This window comes from Martes martes, assembly GCF_963455335.1.
Source record: "Martes martes genome assembly, chromosome: 7".
Lineage (NCBI taxonomy): Eukaryota > Metazoa > Chordata > Mammalia > Carnivora > Mustelidae > Martes > Martes martes.
The window spans coordinates 113,263,288-113,279,026 of record NC_137894.1 but is presented as its reverse complement, the minus strand read 5'-3'; the positions used below and the strand labels follow the sequence as shown (position 1 = coordinate 113,279,026).

The 15,739-nt window shown below is 41.4% G+C and overlaps 1 protein-coding gene across 2 annotated transcripts in view; it reads left to right on the top strand.

Annotated features, from left to right (window-relative positions):
• The window catches only part of DCAF5 (DDB1 and CUL4 associated factor 5), a 100,999-nt gene that overhangs the window by 61,770 nt on the left and 23,490 nt on the right, over positions 1-15,739 (top strand). For both annotated transcript variants that reach the window (XM_080807913.1, XM_080807912.1), the window contains exon 7: positions 11,801-11,867. In XM_080807913.1, coding sequence (XP_080664039.1) covers positions 11,801-11,867 — 67 coding nt within the window. The remainder of the gene's footprint in view (positions 1-11,800; positions 11,868-15,739) is intronic.

Genomic DNA, 15,739 nt, shown 5'->3' with positions numbered 1-15,739 from the left:
TAAAAGCTATGAACACTTATTTAGGAAAATGTACATATGCACATCATTTTGCATATAAAATTAAAGAGTTCATGAAATTCCGGAAACCTAGCAGTTTCGGGTATTAGCCATCCTGAATTAAGATTTTACCCATGGATTAGATCCTTTAGTTCATTTACTGATGCAGTTTTAGAGCTTTGAAAGCTTCAGAGGTTCTGGAGTATAGCAGCCTATTGGATATGGTCTGGTTTATAAGTGTTTAGCGGAGAAGGAACACAGGTAAGCTTGATTTCTTCTTAGGAACAAAAGGAGTAGATAGGATCTGGTGGTGCGGTCTCCCTCAGTGTATAGTTCTGGCTTGGAGGCTGCACTCTACCAGGAAGTTGCTGGTAGATACTCATGAAGGGAACAGAATATTACCTTTCCTGCTCTACCTGCCCTATCTCCCATAGAGATTTGCCTCTCTTTCGGGTGTCTTCAGACTTTGGAGAAAAAGGAAAGTAACGTTTCTTCCTCTGAGTGGTTGGAGACCCTGGCTTGAACAATGAGTATAAATACTCCTATGCAGACTGAAATGAGTGATGCTGTCTCTCCACTGCCCAGGCCCCACATCCAGCAACTGAGGCCCACGGAGGAGGGATCAGTGCCGAAGGCCATTGGGTTGATTGTCCTTCCTCTTGCCCAGCTTTCCAAAAGAGTTTTGCCAAATAAAAATTCATATTTAAATAATGTAGCCTACTTTGTTACAAGCAGCTATTGGAGACTTAGAGCATTTTTACATTTCTTCCCTACTGATTATTTGACTACTATTGGCTGTCTTTATGGAACATTTCTTTATTAATAGAATTTTCCTACTTGGTTATTTTAATAAACCAAAGAATTCCAGGAACCTAATGGAGTTGAAATGGCAAGTAGAAGCAAGAGTCATGTAACTTTACCTGAGCAAAAAATAGTGGTAGTCTTATGGGTATGCATATTTTTATTCTTTTGTTGGGAGCCAAGGGAATTCTGTTTCCCCTGCCACAAATAAGATAAAATAAGCTTAACGGCTTTGGGCATTTCCAAAGCAAAATCGCACTGATTGCTTTAGATGGCATTTGTGGCAGGTACTGGGTGTAAATGATATGAATATTATATACCAGTTGCAAACTTTTTTCTGGAAATAGTCTTTGAAAGAGCACATCACGAAATTGTTCAATCACATTTTTTTCTCTTTCTGACAAAAGGTCAGAAGTAAGATTTAAATAGCAGTCTCTCTGCTGTTACTAATCTAGGCTAGAATAGCCATCTGGTTTTTCTATCCTAGTCAATATAGTTAATTAGGCAGGCATGCCATTTACTGGAGACTAATTAATCAATTACTATGGAAGGAGCCTTGGAGAAAACTGTGTAAGTTGATCAGTACTCAATGAATGGAAACTGATTGATATGTTCCCTTCTTTATCAACAGATGTTTGGGAATATCACATGCTGTGCAAACACACATACATACACATACACTTAGAAATGGAGCAGAAAGATATTTCTCTGTTAGCAAAAGGCCTGTTAAGACATTAATGGGTTATTCTTGGAGCATATCAGGTGATGGCCTATCCCTCCTGCTGTCTAGAACATTTTCCTCTTTTTAATGTGGATTTTGGGTGGGAAGAAGGGGGCAGTTTTTGCTTCTATCTATGTTTCTAAGTGAGGCCTTAGAATATTGTTGGTAAGGTTATCTGTAACACCTTTAAGTAAAGGTGTTAGGGAAAGAAACATAATTTCTTTGCTAGACAATGGCTAATACATTTGGGATTTGTTTGTTTGTTTGTTTGTTTGTTTTTTTCCCATTTTCTTCTAAGAAGCTTCTATTTAGTAGGCAGTTTTGCTGTGGCAGGCCAGGCTATGCTTAGATCCCTCTTTGACCCTTCAAGTTATTAAAAATTTTTTGTGACTTGGGTGACTCTATAAAGGTGGTCTCTGTTTTTAGAGGCATGGACTTCTCTGGGTATTCAGCTAACAAAATGCCTTTGCAAACAGACAGAGGTCTTTCTCAGAACTTGTGTAATTGGAGAATGCTAAGAGATGAAAGGGGCAGGAGTTCCTGGAGGGGGACACTGGATATTACAGCAGCCTACCAGAGAGTCAGAAGTGTTAGGTGAATGGCTGTTTTCTATAAAGGTTAATGGATTGACAAGGATGTGTGGGCAAATGAGACAGCGACAGAGTGCTAATGCAGTCATCTTTTTTTCATGCTGATGGTAGTGGTTCCTCCTTAAAATCTATTGAGAAGAACAGCTGTTGTGTCCCTCTCCTTGACCAAGTTAATATTCCATACTGATAGTGGGTTAGATAAAAGGATTAGATAAAATGCCCTGGCCTCGTGTTCACTCAGAAGCGAATGAGCTGCATTGAGGTGAGTAAACAGACTGTCTTCTTGGGACTGTAGAATGAATGAACAGTGAGGTGGGTTAGAGTGTGGTCAGCCTTTAACCTTTGTGGCCAGCTAGCTGGGGAGGATTGTGGATGACATGGATCCGCACAACTTAATGCTTGTGTTTGCATTGGTGTCACCCATTTTACCCACAAAGTCCAACTAAAATTAAGTATGTCTCCCACTCTCTGATCTGAACTAGTCTGTGGGTCTCCCACCTCCTCCTGTAATCTAGAGTATTTTGGGAAATAGGTCTTTAATTGCCTAGATACTGGACTACAAAATATTTTTCTCCTTCTTTGGAGCCCTGCCCTGTTTATCTTAGTTAGGATATAAAATAAAAGATTTGTATGAAGTGAGTTTTTAATTTGTCATTTACCTCCCACACTGTTTAGAATAAAATCAAAGAAAAGACCTAAGAGAAGGTGATTCTTTACATTCATGTCCTACTTGGCGATAAATTTAATATCACCTTGTTTAGTTTTTGCTTTTCTAAAACAGAACAACAATCTTTAAGTTTTTTCATGGTAGTGTTTTGTTTTGTTTTGTTTTGTTTTAATTTTATTTATTTATTTTGACAGAAAGAGATCACAAGTAGGCAGAGAGGCAGGCAGAGAGAGAGGGGGAAGCAGGCTCCCTGCTGTGCAGAGAGCCCGATGTGGGGCCCGATCCCAGGACCCTGAGACCATGACCGGAGCTGAAGGCAGAGGCTTTAACCCACTGAGCCACCCAGGCGCCCCTGTTTGGTTTTTTTTTTAAGACTTTATTTATTTATTAGAGAGAGAGAGAGAGAATGAGAGAGAGAGAGCATGAGAGGAGAGGTCAGTGGGAGAAGCAGACTCCCTGCGGAGCAGGGAGCCCAATGTGGGACTCCATCCCGGGACTCCAAGATCATGACCTGAGCCGAAGGCAGTCAGTTAACCAACTGAACCACCCAGGTGCCCCTTGGTAGTGTTTTAAATGTGAATTTTGCTTGTGAAGTCCTCCATCATAAAAGGGAGTAAAAATATTAAGTGTGGGAATTTAGGGCAAGCAGTTTTTCTGTTATATTGCTGTAGCTTACCTATTTTTAAAGGGTTATCTGCTGCTGAACCGTTCTATGATCTAGGCCAGAAGACTACTCCAGGGCAGCCTCAGATTCAACACCAGATTCCCTGGGTAAAAATATGCAGAGACTATTTGAAATTAGATATCAACATAAAAAGGAAGAGAAAGAAACCTGTACCTTCAGTTTCACCACTTGAGGTGAAGTTCAATTTTCTGGTTAATTCAAGTAATTACCATGTTACTAAATTTGGATATAATCACGCAGTTTGGGTAGTGATATCTTTCGGTGGTGATTGGTGTTGGCACTATTTGGTCTTTGTTCTCTTGCTCATTTTTCCTTGTATCCCACAAGTCTTTTTTTTTTTTTTTAAAGATTTTATTTCTTTATCCGACAGACATAGATCACAAGTAGGCAGAGAGGCAGGCAGAGAGAGAGAGGGGAGGAAGCAGGCTCCCTGCTGAGCAGAGAGCCCGATGCGGGGCTCGATCCCAGGACCCTGGGATCATGACCTGAGCCGAAGGCAGAGGCTTTAACCCACTGAGCCACCCAGGCGCCCCCCACAAGTCTTAACTGTGAGAAGGCAGGTCAAGACTAGCAGTGCCCCAGTTGTCCTCTTGAGCACTGTCTGTTAGCAGGGCCTCAGTCGTAGGCTCCAGCCTGACCCTAGGAGGAGATGGCCCCTTCCAGTACACCCTTAGAAGAGGGACCATTTCCAGCTGCTCTGATGATGTTAAACATATCTCTGCAGTCAGTCTGCTTGAAATAATCTGTGTTTTTGCAAAGCTTAAACAAAAAAAGACAAAAGAGGGGCACCTGGGTGGCTCAGTGGGTTAAAGCCTCTGCCTTCAGCTCAGGTCATGATCCCAGGGTCCTGGGATCGAGCCCCGCATCGGGCTCTCTGCTCAGCAGGGGGCCTGCTTCCTCCTCTCTCCCTGCCTGCCTCTTCATCTGCTTGTGATCTCTCTCTGTCAAATAAATAAATAAAATCCTAAAAAAAATTAAAAAAAAAAAAAAGACAAAAGAATTCTTTTGACTATCTTAGATTTTAAATTAGTCCAGAACTCTTTGCCCTCTCCTGGAGGACTCTTTTCCCAGATACTCATACAACTTGTTCCTCATGTGAACTCTGCTCAAAATTCCTTGTTGTCAGAGAGGCCTTATGTGATCAGTCTATGTAAAACAGAAATAGCCAACCCCCAGCACCCTATATATGTCCTAATATCCTGTTCAATTTTTCTTTGTAACACTTACCACCATCAGACACACACATATATTCTTAACTTTTTTTTCCTCTACCCACTGTTCTCTCACATTACATGTGCATGTAATTTTTTCTCTCCCCACCCAGTAAAATATAAGAAGCTTCATGAGGGCAGGGATAGCATCTTTTTTTTTTTTAACCAATTCTGTATTTCTTTCCTTGGCACAGTGCCCAACACATAGTAGACATTGGATAAATATTTGTTTAATGAATAAAGGATGAACTCATTTTTATTTCAGTCTCCCACAGTCAGCAGTATCCCAGGCAGCCAACTTTTAAGGCTGGAAGGGGCCCAGCAGACAACCATGAAATGCCATAAATGAATTCCAGGGCAGTTTTGTGATTCCAGTGTGTGAACACTTAAACGGTCTGACTAGACGGCAGTGGGTCAAGACCCTCGCCTTGGAAATCATCCCAAGCTGTTCCCTTGTGATGGTTCCAAGAGGAAGAGAGGATCAGGAATTGCCCTTACTCCTGAGGTGAAGCCTGTACATTGTATGCATTCTCTACATATTTTAGGAGCTGTCATATTAAATCTCAGAGGCCTTTACTCTGTGGGAGTTTTCTTCCTTCTAAGGCAGTCTTCTGAGTCAGCATTCTGTCTGGGAGTCCCCTTTTACCTTTTCATGACTTTCCCTGCTGAATAGCTGAGCAAATAGGAAAGCACTGATCTTTCACTATGAAATACTAAACCTGTGATAAGCCCAGCCTGTCTCACTTTTTTCCCCCACTTTTTTTTTTTTAAGATTTTTATTTATTTATTTGATAGAGATCACAAGTAGGCAGAGAGGCAGGCAGAGAGAGAGGAGGAAGCAGGCTCCCCGCTGAGCAGAGAGCTGGATATGGGACTCGATCCCAGGACTCTGGGATCATGACATGAGTCGAAGGCAGAGGCTTTAACCCACTGAGCCACCCAGGCGCCCCTCCCCTACTTTTTTTTAATATTTATTTTTTGTTTGTCTAGTTTGAGAAAGTTCTGGGGGCGGGGACAGAGTAGCAGGAATTCTGTATGAAGTTTGTAGCCCCTTTTAAACACAGAGCATGAAATGAGATGTTGAGTAATAAGTTAAGTATATACTATATATACAAATAACGAACAGATAGTTCTTTTAGGCTCCCTCTCCCTATGTGTCTTATTTTGGGTTCAAGTTTCAGATGCGCATGGTTAATTTGGAAATGCAAGAAATGCTAGAGCAGTGGGGGAGTACGCTAGGAAAGGAAGGGTGACTTAGTGAGCCAGCAACAGCTGTGGACACTTGGAGCTTGGTCCTGAGAGGAGAGAGTGTTGAGGACTCACTTCAGAGTCACTCCCCCCAGGAACGAGGAAGCTGGAATATTGATATGCCCACTTCCGCCAGTCATCGGTTGAGTGCAGCTTCGAAGAAATGTTTGTTCACCAGAGCAGCCTGCCGTCTCCTAGGCTTTGATTTTGATACTGGCAGTTGGCAGTGAGGCAGAGCGTATGAAGCAGCAGGGCCTGAGGGATGTGAGCAGGGTATCTTTGAGGACTGAGCTATGCCTTGCTTCCTGTTTCTCCTGAAACAGCACCCATTGCTTTCCCTTTGCCCCCTTCCTTTCACCTTTTTCACGTCTTTACCCAAGGTCAGCTCCATGCTCAAATCTAGCTTGGTTTGCCGCTTATGACTCACCACGCATCTTATTTGTCATAATGGCACCTAGTGATCTCTACTTCCTGGCATGGTAGTTGTGTCTATGAATATACACATGTATATTTTCTACCATAAGCTCCTTGGAACCCAGGTATTACCTTACATGTCTTCATAAGTCCCAGCGTACCTGGCACATAAGTGCCCAGTTATTATGTAATCAGTCAATCTTTCCCCCTAACTAGTAGGTAGTTTTGTAAACAGGTTTGAGAGGAAAGCCCTTGGGTTCCTGAATTCCAGCTTCCTAACTTCCTGTAAGGAAAGTATCAGAAACTTCAGGGAGTTACTGGATGAATCCTAAAGTCAGGGCAATGAGGATTCACTTTTTCTTTTTTTTCTTGTTTTAAAGAAACTTTAAAAAAGTGTATACTTTAGGGGTGCCTGGGTGGCTCAGTGGGTTAAGCCTCTACCTTCGGCTCAGGTCGTGATCTTAGGGTCCTGGGATCGAGCCCTGCATCGGGCTCTCTGCTCAGCAGGGAGCTTGCTTCCCCCTCTCTTTCTGCCTGCCTCTCTGCTTACTTGTGATCTCTGTCTGTCAAATAAATAAATAAAATCTTTCTAAAAGTTTTTTAGAAAATAGAAAATAAAATTAAAAAGTATATACTTTAATAGTATTAAGTATATTCACATCATAATGTAACCGTTTCCACCATCCATCTCCAGAAGTTTTCATCTTCCCATACTGAAACTCCATACCCATTAAACAGCATCTCCCCATTCCTCCCTTCCATCCCTGTCCTGGGCAACTACCATTCTACTTTCTGTCTCTCTATGAATGTGACTACTCTAGGTACCTCGTAACTGGATTCGTACAATATTTGTCTTTTGTGATTGGGCTTATTTTACTTAAAGTGTTCGAGATTCATCCATGTTGTAGCACAAGTCAGAATTCCCTTTTTAAGGCTATATAATGTTCTGTTGTATGTATATACCATTTTTTTTTAATACATTCATCTGTTGATAGACACTTGGATTGCTCCTACCTCTTGGCTAGTGTGATAATGCTGCTATGAACATGGGTGTACAAATATCTTTTACGGATCCTCTTTTCAATTCTTTTGGATATTTACCTAGAAGTGGAATTGCTGGATCATGTGGTAATTTTATTTTTAATTTTTTGAGGAACTACATGCTGGGTTTTTTTTATATGAGCCATCCTAATGAGTGTGAGATAGATTCTTTCTGTGGTTTTGATATGTATTTCCCTAATTATTAGTGATGTTGAGCATCTTTTCATGTGTTTATTGGCCATTTTGTGTATGACCATTACATATTTTTTTCTTTGGAGAAATGTCCTTTCAAGTCCTTTGCCCATTTTTAAACTCAAATTGTTTTTAAATGTGTCTAAGGAAACTTTTTAATTGAAGTCTTGTGGGATTAGTCTTTGGGTTTCCTTGTCTCGAGCATATTTATGAAGTGATTTGTCAAGTAACCATGAGCCAGCAGCTTAGAGACTTCTAGTTCTAATCAGATTTCCACCATTCCCTCACAGAGGAAGCATAGAATCTTAAATTAAATGAGCTTCAGAGAGTGTCTGTTACAGCTGCTTTAACAAAATAGCGCAGACTGGGTGTCTTATAAATTACAGTTTCTTTCTCACAGTTCTAGAAGCTGAAAGTCCAAGATGAGGGTACCAACATGGCTGGGTTCTGGTGAAGGCTGTCTTCAGGGTTGCAGAACATGAACTTCTCTGGGTATCCTCACATAGTGGAAGGCACCTGGGACCTCTGTTGGGTCTCTTATTTATTTATTTTTTTAAAAGATTTCTTTATTATGAGACTTTTTTTTTAAAGATTTATTTATTTATTTATTTGACAGATCGCAAGTAGGCAGAGAGGCAGGCAGAGAGAGAAAGGAAGGGAAGCAGGCTCCCCGCTGAGCAGAGAGCTCGATACAGGGCTCGATCCCACCCCAGCCAAAGGCAGAGGCTTTAACCCACTGAGCCACCCAGGCGCCCCTATTATGAGACTTTTTAACAAAGATTTTATTTATTTATTTGAGAGAGAGAATAAGCGAGAGCACAAGCATGGGGAGGAGCAGAGAGAGAGGGAGAAGCAGACTCCCCACCAAGCAGGGAGCCCAGTGCAGGGCTCGATCCCAGGACCCTAGGATCATGACCTGAGTCAAAGGCAGATGCTTAACTGACCAAGCAACCCAGGCACCCTTGTTGGGTCTCTTATTAAGACTGCTAATTCTGTTCATGAAGGCTCTACCCTATTCCCTAATCACCTCCCAAAGGCCCCACCTCCTAATACCATCACATTGAGCATTAGGATTCCAAAATATATATTTGGTGGGGAACACAAACATTCAGACAATAATAGAGAGTTATCAGGTGAGGAAATTGGACCCATTTCTTTTTCCACTGTGCCCTGAGCTAAATCACCTAACCCTTGTGGGTAACATTTTCATTATCTTTAAACATGCCTTTCTCTGCCTCCTTCCTCACTTTCTTACAAGTATTTTGAAGACTGGTGAATTGATTTTTTAATTATTGTAAAGTATTTACGTAAGGCATGAAGTTGTGTGTAAATTGAACTTAACAGTTTTTGGAATTGTTCAGTGTCATTTTTAAGTCAGAAGTTTTCTGTAGAAAACTGTAGGCCCTGGTGGCCTGGATGGCTCAGTCAGTTAAGTGTTCAACTCTTTTTTTTTTTTTTTTTTAAGATTTTATTTATTTATTTGACAGAGATCACAGGTAGGCAGAGAGGCAAGCAGAGAGAGAGGAGGAAGCAGGCTCCCTGCGGAGCAGAGAGCCCGATGTGGGGCTCGATCCCAGAACCCCAGGATCATGACCCGAGCTGAAGGCAGAGGCTTTAACCCACTGAGCCACCCAGGCGCCCCAAGTGTTCAACTCTTGATTGCAGCTCAAGTCACAATCTCAGTGTTGTGAGATCGAGCCCCCACATTAGGCTCTGTGCTGGGCTTGCAACCTGCTTAAGATTCTCTCTCTCTCCCCCTTTGCCCCTCCCCTCCCTGCCTCTTTTAAAAAAAAAAAAGAAGAAAAAGAGAACAAAACTATAGGCCTTTCTTTTTCTAGGAAATAAGGGGATGACACCAAAAGGCAGGGAGTAGTGCTGACTTAAGCTTAAAGCAGTATACTTTTGGTAATCTTTGCAAATAAATGAGCTGTCAGGGTTGCTGACTTGTTGCTGTTAGACAATGTTAGACAATGCTTTTATAAGTCCTAATTAAAATCAGTCTGGCTCAGTGTCCTGTCTGAGATCAAGTAGTTTGAAACTGCCACATAGATGGGGATTGCTTATGATCCTAGCACTAACTCATGGCTGGGTGGTGATGGCTTCCTGTTCAAAGATGTCAGTTGACAGCAGGGACGTTCAGGATGCTTACACTTGGAAAAAGATCTCTGGGATGCTCCTAATTTTTTGTTCTGCATTAGAAGTGTTTTTGAAAAATTGTGATAAAATATACATAACATAGCAATCACTGTGGAGACTGTATGGAGGCGCCTGGAAAAATTAAAAATAGAACTACCATATGATGCAGTAATTCCACTACTGGGTATTTGTCCAAAGAAAATGAAAATACTAATTTGAAAAGATACATTCACCCCTGTGTTTTTTGCAGCATTATTTATGGTAGCCAAGCTATGGAAGCAACCCAGGTGTGCATCAATAGATGAATGGATTAAGAAGATGTGGTGTGTGTGTGTGTGTGTGTACACATACATGAGGGTATACACATGTATACATACATACACATATATATACATATGGAATATTAACCATAAAAAAGAATGAGATCTTGCCATTTGCAACAATGTGCATGGACCTAGAGTGTATTATATTAAGTGATATCAGTCAGATAGAGAAAGACAAATCCTAGAGAAAGACAAACTGGTGGTTGCCAGAGGGAAGGGGGGGTTAGGGAGATGTGGAATAGGTGAAGGGAATTAAAAGGCACACACTTCTGGTTATAAGTAAGTCACGGATTTGCAAAGTATAACATAGGGAAAATATAGTCAATAATACTGTGATAGTGTGTGGTGACAGATGGTAACTACACTTATCATGGTGAACATTGAATGATGTGTAGAAATGTCAAAACATTATGTTGTACACCTGAAAGTAGTATAGCATTGTAGGTCAGCTATGCTTCAATAATACAAAACTTAAATATATGTATATATACAACAAAACTTGCCATTATAATTATTTTTAAGTGTGCCGTTCTGTGGCATTAGCTGCATTCAGATTGTTGTATAGCCTTCACCACCATCCATTTCCAGAACTTTTTCATCCTCCTAAACTGAAACTCCATACCCATTGCAACAACTCTCCTGTCCTTCCTCCTCCTAGTCCTTGGCAACTACCATTCTACTTTCTATCTCTGAATTTGAGTACCCTAGGCAGCTCATATGAGTTGAACCGTACAATATTTGTCTTTTTATATCTGGCTAATTTCAGTTAGCATAATGCATTTAGGATTCATCCATATTGTAGCACAGATTAGAATTTCCTTTTTAAGGCTAAAAAATAGTCTGTTATATGTATATACCTCATTTTATTTATCCATTCATCCATTGATGGACATTTGGGTTCCACATTTGGCTGTTGTAAGCATTCTTTTATGAACATTGGTGTACAGATAGCTCAAGTCCCTGCTTTGAGTTCTTTGACATATACCTAGGAGTGGAATTTCTGGGTCATATGTTAGTTCTGTGGTAGTTTTATTTATTTATTTGACAGAGGGAGAGAGATCACAAGCAGGCAGAGAGGCAGGTAGAGGGGGTTGGGGAGGGAAGCAGGCTGCCTGCTGAGCAAAGAGCCTGATGTGGGGCTCGATCCCAGGACCCCAAGATCATAACATTAAAGCCTCTGCTGAAGGCTTCAGCAGAGGCTTTAACCCACTGAGCCACCCAGGTGCCCCTATGTTTAACTTTTTGAGGAACCTCTGTACTGTATTCCATAGTGTTTGCACCATTAAATATTCCCACCAGCAATGCGCAGGAATTCAATTTCACCACATCCTTGCCAACACTTGTTCTGTTTTGTTTTGTTTTGTTACTTTTTTTGTGGTTTTTTTTTTTTTGTATTAGCCATCCCAGTGACTATGAAATGGTATCTCATTGTGATTTTGATTTTGATTTTCCTAATGATTAGTGATGCTGAGCATCTTTACATGTACTTATTAGGCATTTATATATTTTCTTTGGAGAAATAGCTGTTCAAGTCCTTTACCCATTTTGGAATTAGGTTGTTTGGTTTTTATTGCTGAGTTTTAGCCAGTGAATCTCTTAATTGGCAAATACATTGAAGAGGGTATTTGCTGTGTGATGCCTTATGAATATTTGCCCATTTGTCTCATTTATTTTTTAAAAAATTTTTCTCTATATAGATAGATGTAGATATTTTATCAGTCAAGATATAAATAATAAATATGTGTTGTTGTTGTTGTTTTTTTTATCCCAACAGTATATCCTTTCAGGCTCTGATGACTTCAACCTATACATGTGGAGAATTCCTGCAGATCCAGAAGCAGGTAAGTATATCCCTAGCATGAACCTACTGCTAATGTTGGCTCTGTTGATTGACCTTTGGCATATGTTGTGCCCCGAAAGGAGTGATCCGTAGAAGTAGAGGATGATATTTCTCTTTTAATATAGTAAGTTTATCAGAAAACTGACCAAGGGAAATTTAAACATAAAAAATAGAAGCCAGATTTCACTATAACCTCATACAGACAGACCCTTATTGACTTAGTGATGCTCAGATTTCTTTCCAAGAACTTTCTTTAGACTTCATAGATCTCCATTATGTCCATTTTCCTTGCTCCTATTTCACCCCTGGAATATTTTTATCTTGCTTTCCCTTTTTATCCATCGGCATATTCTTGTTTATTTCTCTAGGGTCTTTTCCTTTCCTTTGGCCTCCCTGATGGTGGTAACTAAAGGGTAACTTTCTTTGTTGATGGACAAGTTCAGTCCCTGGGGTTTGGCTGATCCCAGATATCAAAGAAATTTAGAAAGAAGTAGTTTTGCATTTTCTCTAGATGTATTCTGAAAAATGCCTGCAGCTTTCCATGAATTTGGATCTAGGCCATCTGAGCTTTCAAACATCATGGATCATTCTTCATTCTTGATAATGGTGTCTTCACGTACTCAGTTCAGTCCTCCACTGGTTGCTTCCTACTGGTAGAAAAATGTCTGTTTTTTTCCTCAGGACAGCTCAATATAGCCATCTGCTCCAGGTGATACATGGCATCAAACTGGAAAATGGCCATTAGGAAAGTAATAGAGGACTATGCCAAGTTTATTACATAAAATTTGTCTAGTCCTCAGTGTTTAGGGAAGTTGTTGGTTTGCCTGTTGCTGAATTAACAATATTGTTACCAAACGTCTGCCTTTCAAAACTTGTTGAAGCCCACTTTTGATGTAACCATCCTATTACTGCGGTCTGGTTACTAAACAATTTGCAAAAGACCTTTTTTCCCTTCTGGAATTCAGAAAGCATGAGTGAAGCAGCTTACCTGTGAAGCACAACCAGATGGGACAGCAGCGGTCTAGCTGAACAAAAGTGATATTCTAGCACTAGACTATTACGTCTCCACCCCCGGTCTTACAGATTGATTATCTGAGAATTAATCTTTGGGCTTAATTATATCTTTTACCTGATCTTAAAAAGCTTTTAAATATTAAGTCAGTGTGATTTTTTTTTAAAAGATTTTATTTATTTATTTGACAGAGAGAGATCACAAGTAGGCAGAGAGGCAGGCAGAGGGTTGGGGTGGGGGTGGAAGCAGGCTCCCCGCTGAGCAGAGAGCACGATGCAGGGCTTGATCCTAGGACCCTGAGGTCATGACCCAAGCCGAAGGCAGAGGCTTAACCCACTGAGCCACCCAGGCGCCCAAGTCAATGTGATTTTTTAAAATAGAAGGTGGATAAGCCCCTTCCCCTGGGCTGTTCTCTGGAATCTTTTTCACGTTTGTATAAAGAGAGAATAAGGAAGAATTAACAATAGTATTACAGATTTTTTTCCTCTCCCAGCTTATTTTTATACTGATTTAAGGTATGGGCCACAGTGGGCTGACTTTTTAAGTATAGATGACTATGCAGTCTTCGGGTCGGCAGGGATCTGATAGCTGACTTAGGATTCCAATATTAAAACTGGGAAATGGATACCCAGACTTTCCAAGGGTTTTCTAGGCATAGCTGCTTTAAAGGTATTCCAGTTCTAGATTCTCAAACTCTATATGTATTCTTTCATAAAATCAGTATTCCTAGGAAAGTACCCATTCTCCTTTCCCACTTACCCTTTCCTCCTCTTTCATGTTAGAAAACAAGACAAAAACAAACCCCAGAAAACCAGAAATACTCCATAAATTTCCAACCATTTGCCATAAGAGGTAAAAACCTCCAAGGTGCAAAAATATATTAGGCTGAAATGTCTGGGGGTGGGAGGGCGGGAAAAGGTAATGTGGAAATACTATTTCAAGGAGGAAAAACGAATGATGTAAAATTTCTATTAAAAAAGTACTTGTAGGGGTGCCTAGGTGGCTCAGTGGGTTAAAGCCTCTGCCTTCGGCTCAGGTCATGATCCCAGGGTCCTGGGATCAAGCCCCGCATTGGGCTCTCTGCTCCGCAGGGAGCTTGCCTCCCCTCCTTCTCTGCCCTCCTATCTGCCTACTTGTGATCTCTCTCCTCTGCCAAATAAATGAATAAAATCTTTAAAAAAAAAAAAAAGTGCTTGGGCGCCTGGGTGGCTCAGTGGGTTAAGGGTTAAAGCCTCTGTCTTCAGCTCAGGTCATGATCTGAGGGTCCTGGGATCGAGGCCCACATCGGGCTCTCTGCTCAGTGGGGAGCCTGCTTCCCCCTCTCTCTCTGCCTCTCTACCTACTTTTGATCACTCTCTGTGTCAAATAAATAAAATCTTTTAAAAAATTTTTTTAAATTTTAAAAAAATTTAAAAAATTACTTGTAGGGCTTCAGATCCCACAGAGTATGCAGTGGTGGCTCCCACTGCACAGTAACTACAACAGTCACAAAAGCCATAAAGATGTCTGTGGCAACAAAGTGTGCTAGAAACACTCAAGTTCTGAAGAAGGCATAACCCTTCTAGCCCACCCACAGGTGCTGACTCTCATCTGTCCTGGGGTGTGTGCCCAGAGCCTACAGATTGGGCCACCACAGAAGAAATCAGAATTTGCACTGGTCACGTGGGTTGATATGACGGAATCTAGAGGTGCCCCAATCCCATGGCCAATCTTCCCTGTAGGACATTTGCTGAGTGCTAGGGTTGTCCTGGGAACTATGCGATTGGCCGGGAGAGGCAGAATGCAGGTGGGTCCCACCTTAACACAGTGTTTTGGAGACAAAGCACCAACCCCCCCCACCCCACCCCCCCACCCCGCCATGGGAGGGGCCTGCTCTATGGAGCTTTTGCCAGAACATGCCGGGGAAAGGAGGATAAAGGGCTAAGCTTAAATTCTCCAAGGGACAGAACATTCAGAGCAGAGGACAACAGAGACTTGCCAGACTCTCCATTAAAAGCCCAAGAGGTGGGACTCCTGGCTGGCTCAGTCTGTAGAGCTGCAGCTCTTGATCTTAGGGTTGTGAGTTCAAGCTCCACGTTGGACATAGAGATTAATTAAAAAAAAAAAAAAAAAGCCCAAGAGGCTTACACTCAAGGATGGGCTGGACCAGGAAGGATGAGTGAACTGTCCTGTAATCTCCTGGTGCTTAGGACACAGACCCCAGTTAGAGAAAGGCACCTGCGACAAGCACACTCTAGGTCTTGACTTGAGATATGTGAAGCCAGAAGTAGATGTATTCTTACTAAAGAAGCAACCCAGCACTGAACTAGTTCCTCCCGATTAGATTGAGGATGATCAAGCCCTTACTTTGTTTTCTCAAGAGTAGAATGGGAAATGTCTTAAGGAGGAAATCAGCTTTGGTCTGTGTTAGTCTGCTCGGGCTGCGATAACAAAATCCCACAAAATGGGTGACTTAAACCACAAAAATATATCTTTTCACAGTTCTGGAGCTTAGAAGTCCAAGAGCAAGGTGCTGGCAAGTTTGATTTCTCCTGAGGCCTTTCTCCTTGGCTTGCAAATGACCACCTTCTCACTGTGTGCTCACATGACCTTTTCTCTGTGCACACACATCACTGGTATCCCTTCTTAGAAGGATACCGGTCTCATTGGATTATAACTTCATTTAACCTTAATTACTTCCTTGAAGGCCCTATCTCCAAATACGGTCACATTAGGATTTAGGGCTTTAGCATATGCTTTGGGGGAGATAATTTAGTCCATAGCAGTCTCTATGGTTTTTTTATACTCCGTGTCTAACATATGATAACAAAGAATGAGGCATGAAAATGTGGCTAGTAATCAAGAGTGAAAAAATAATCAAT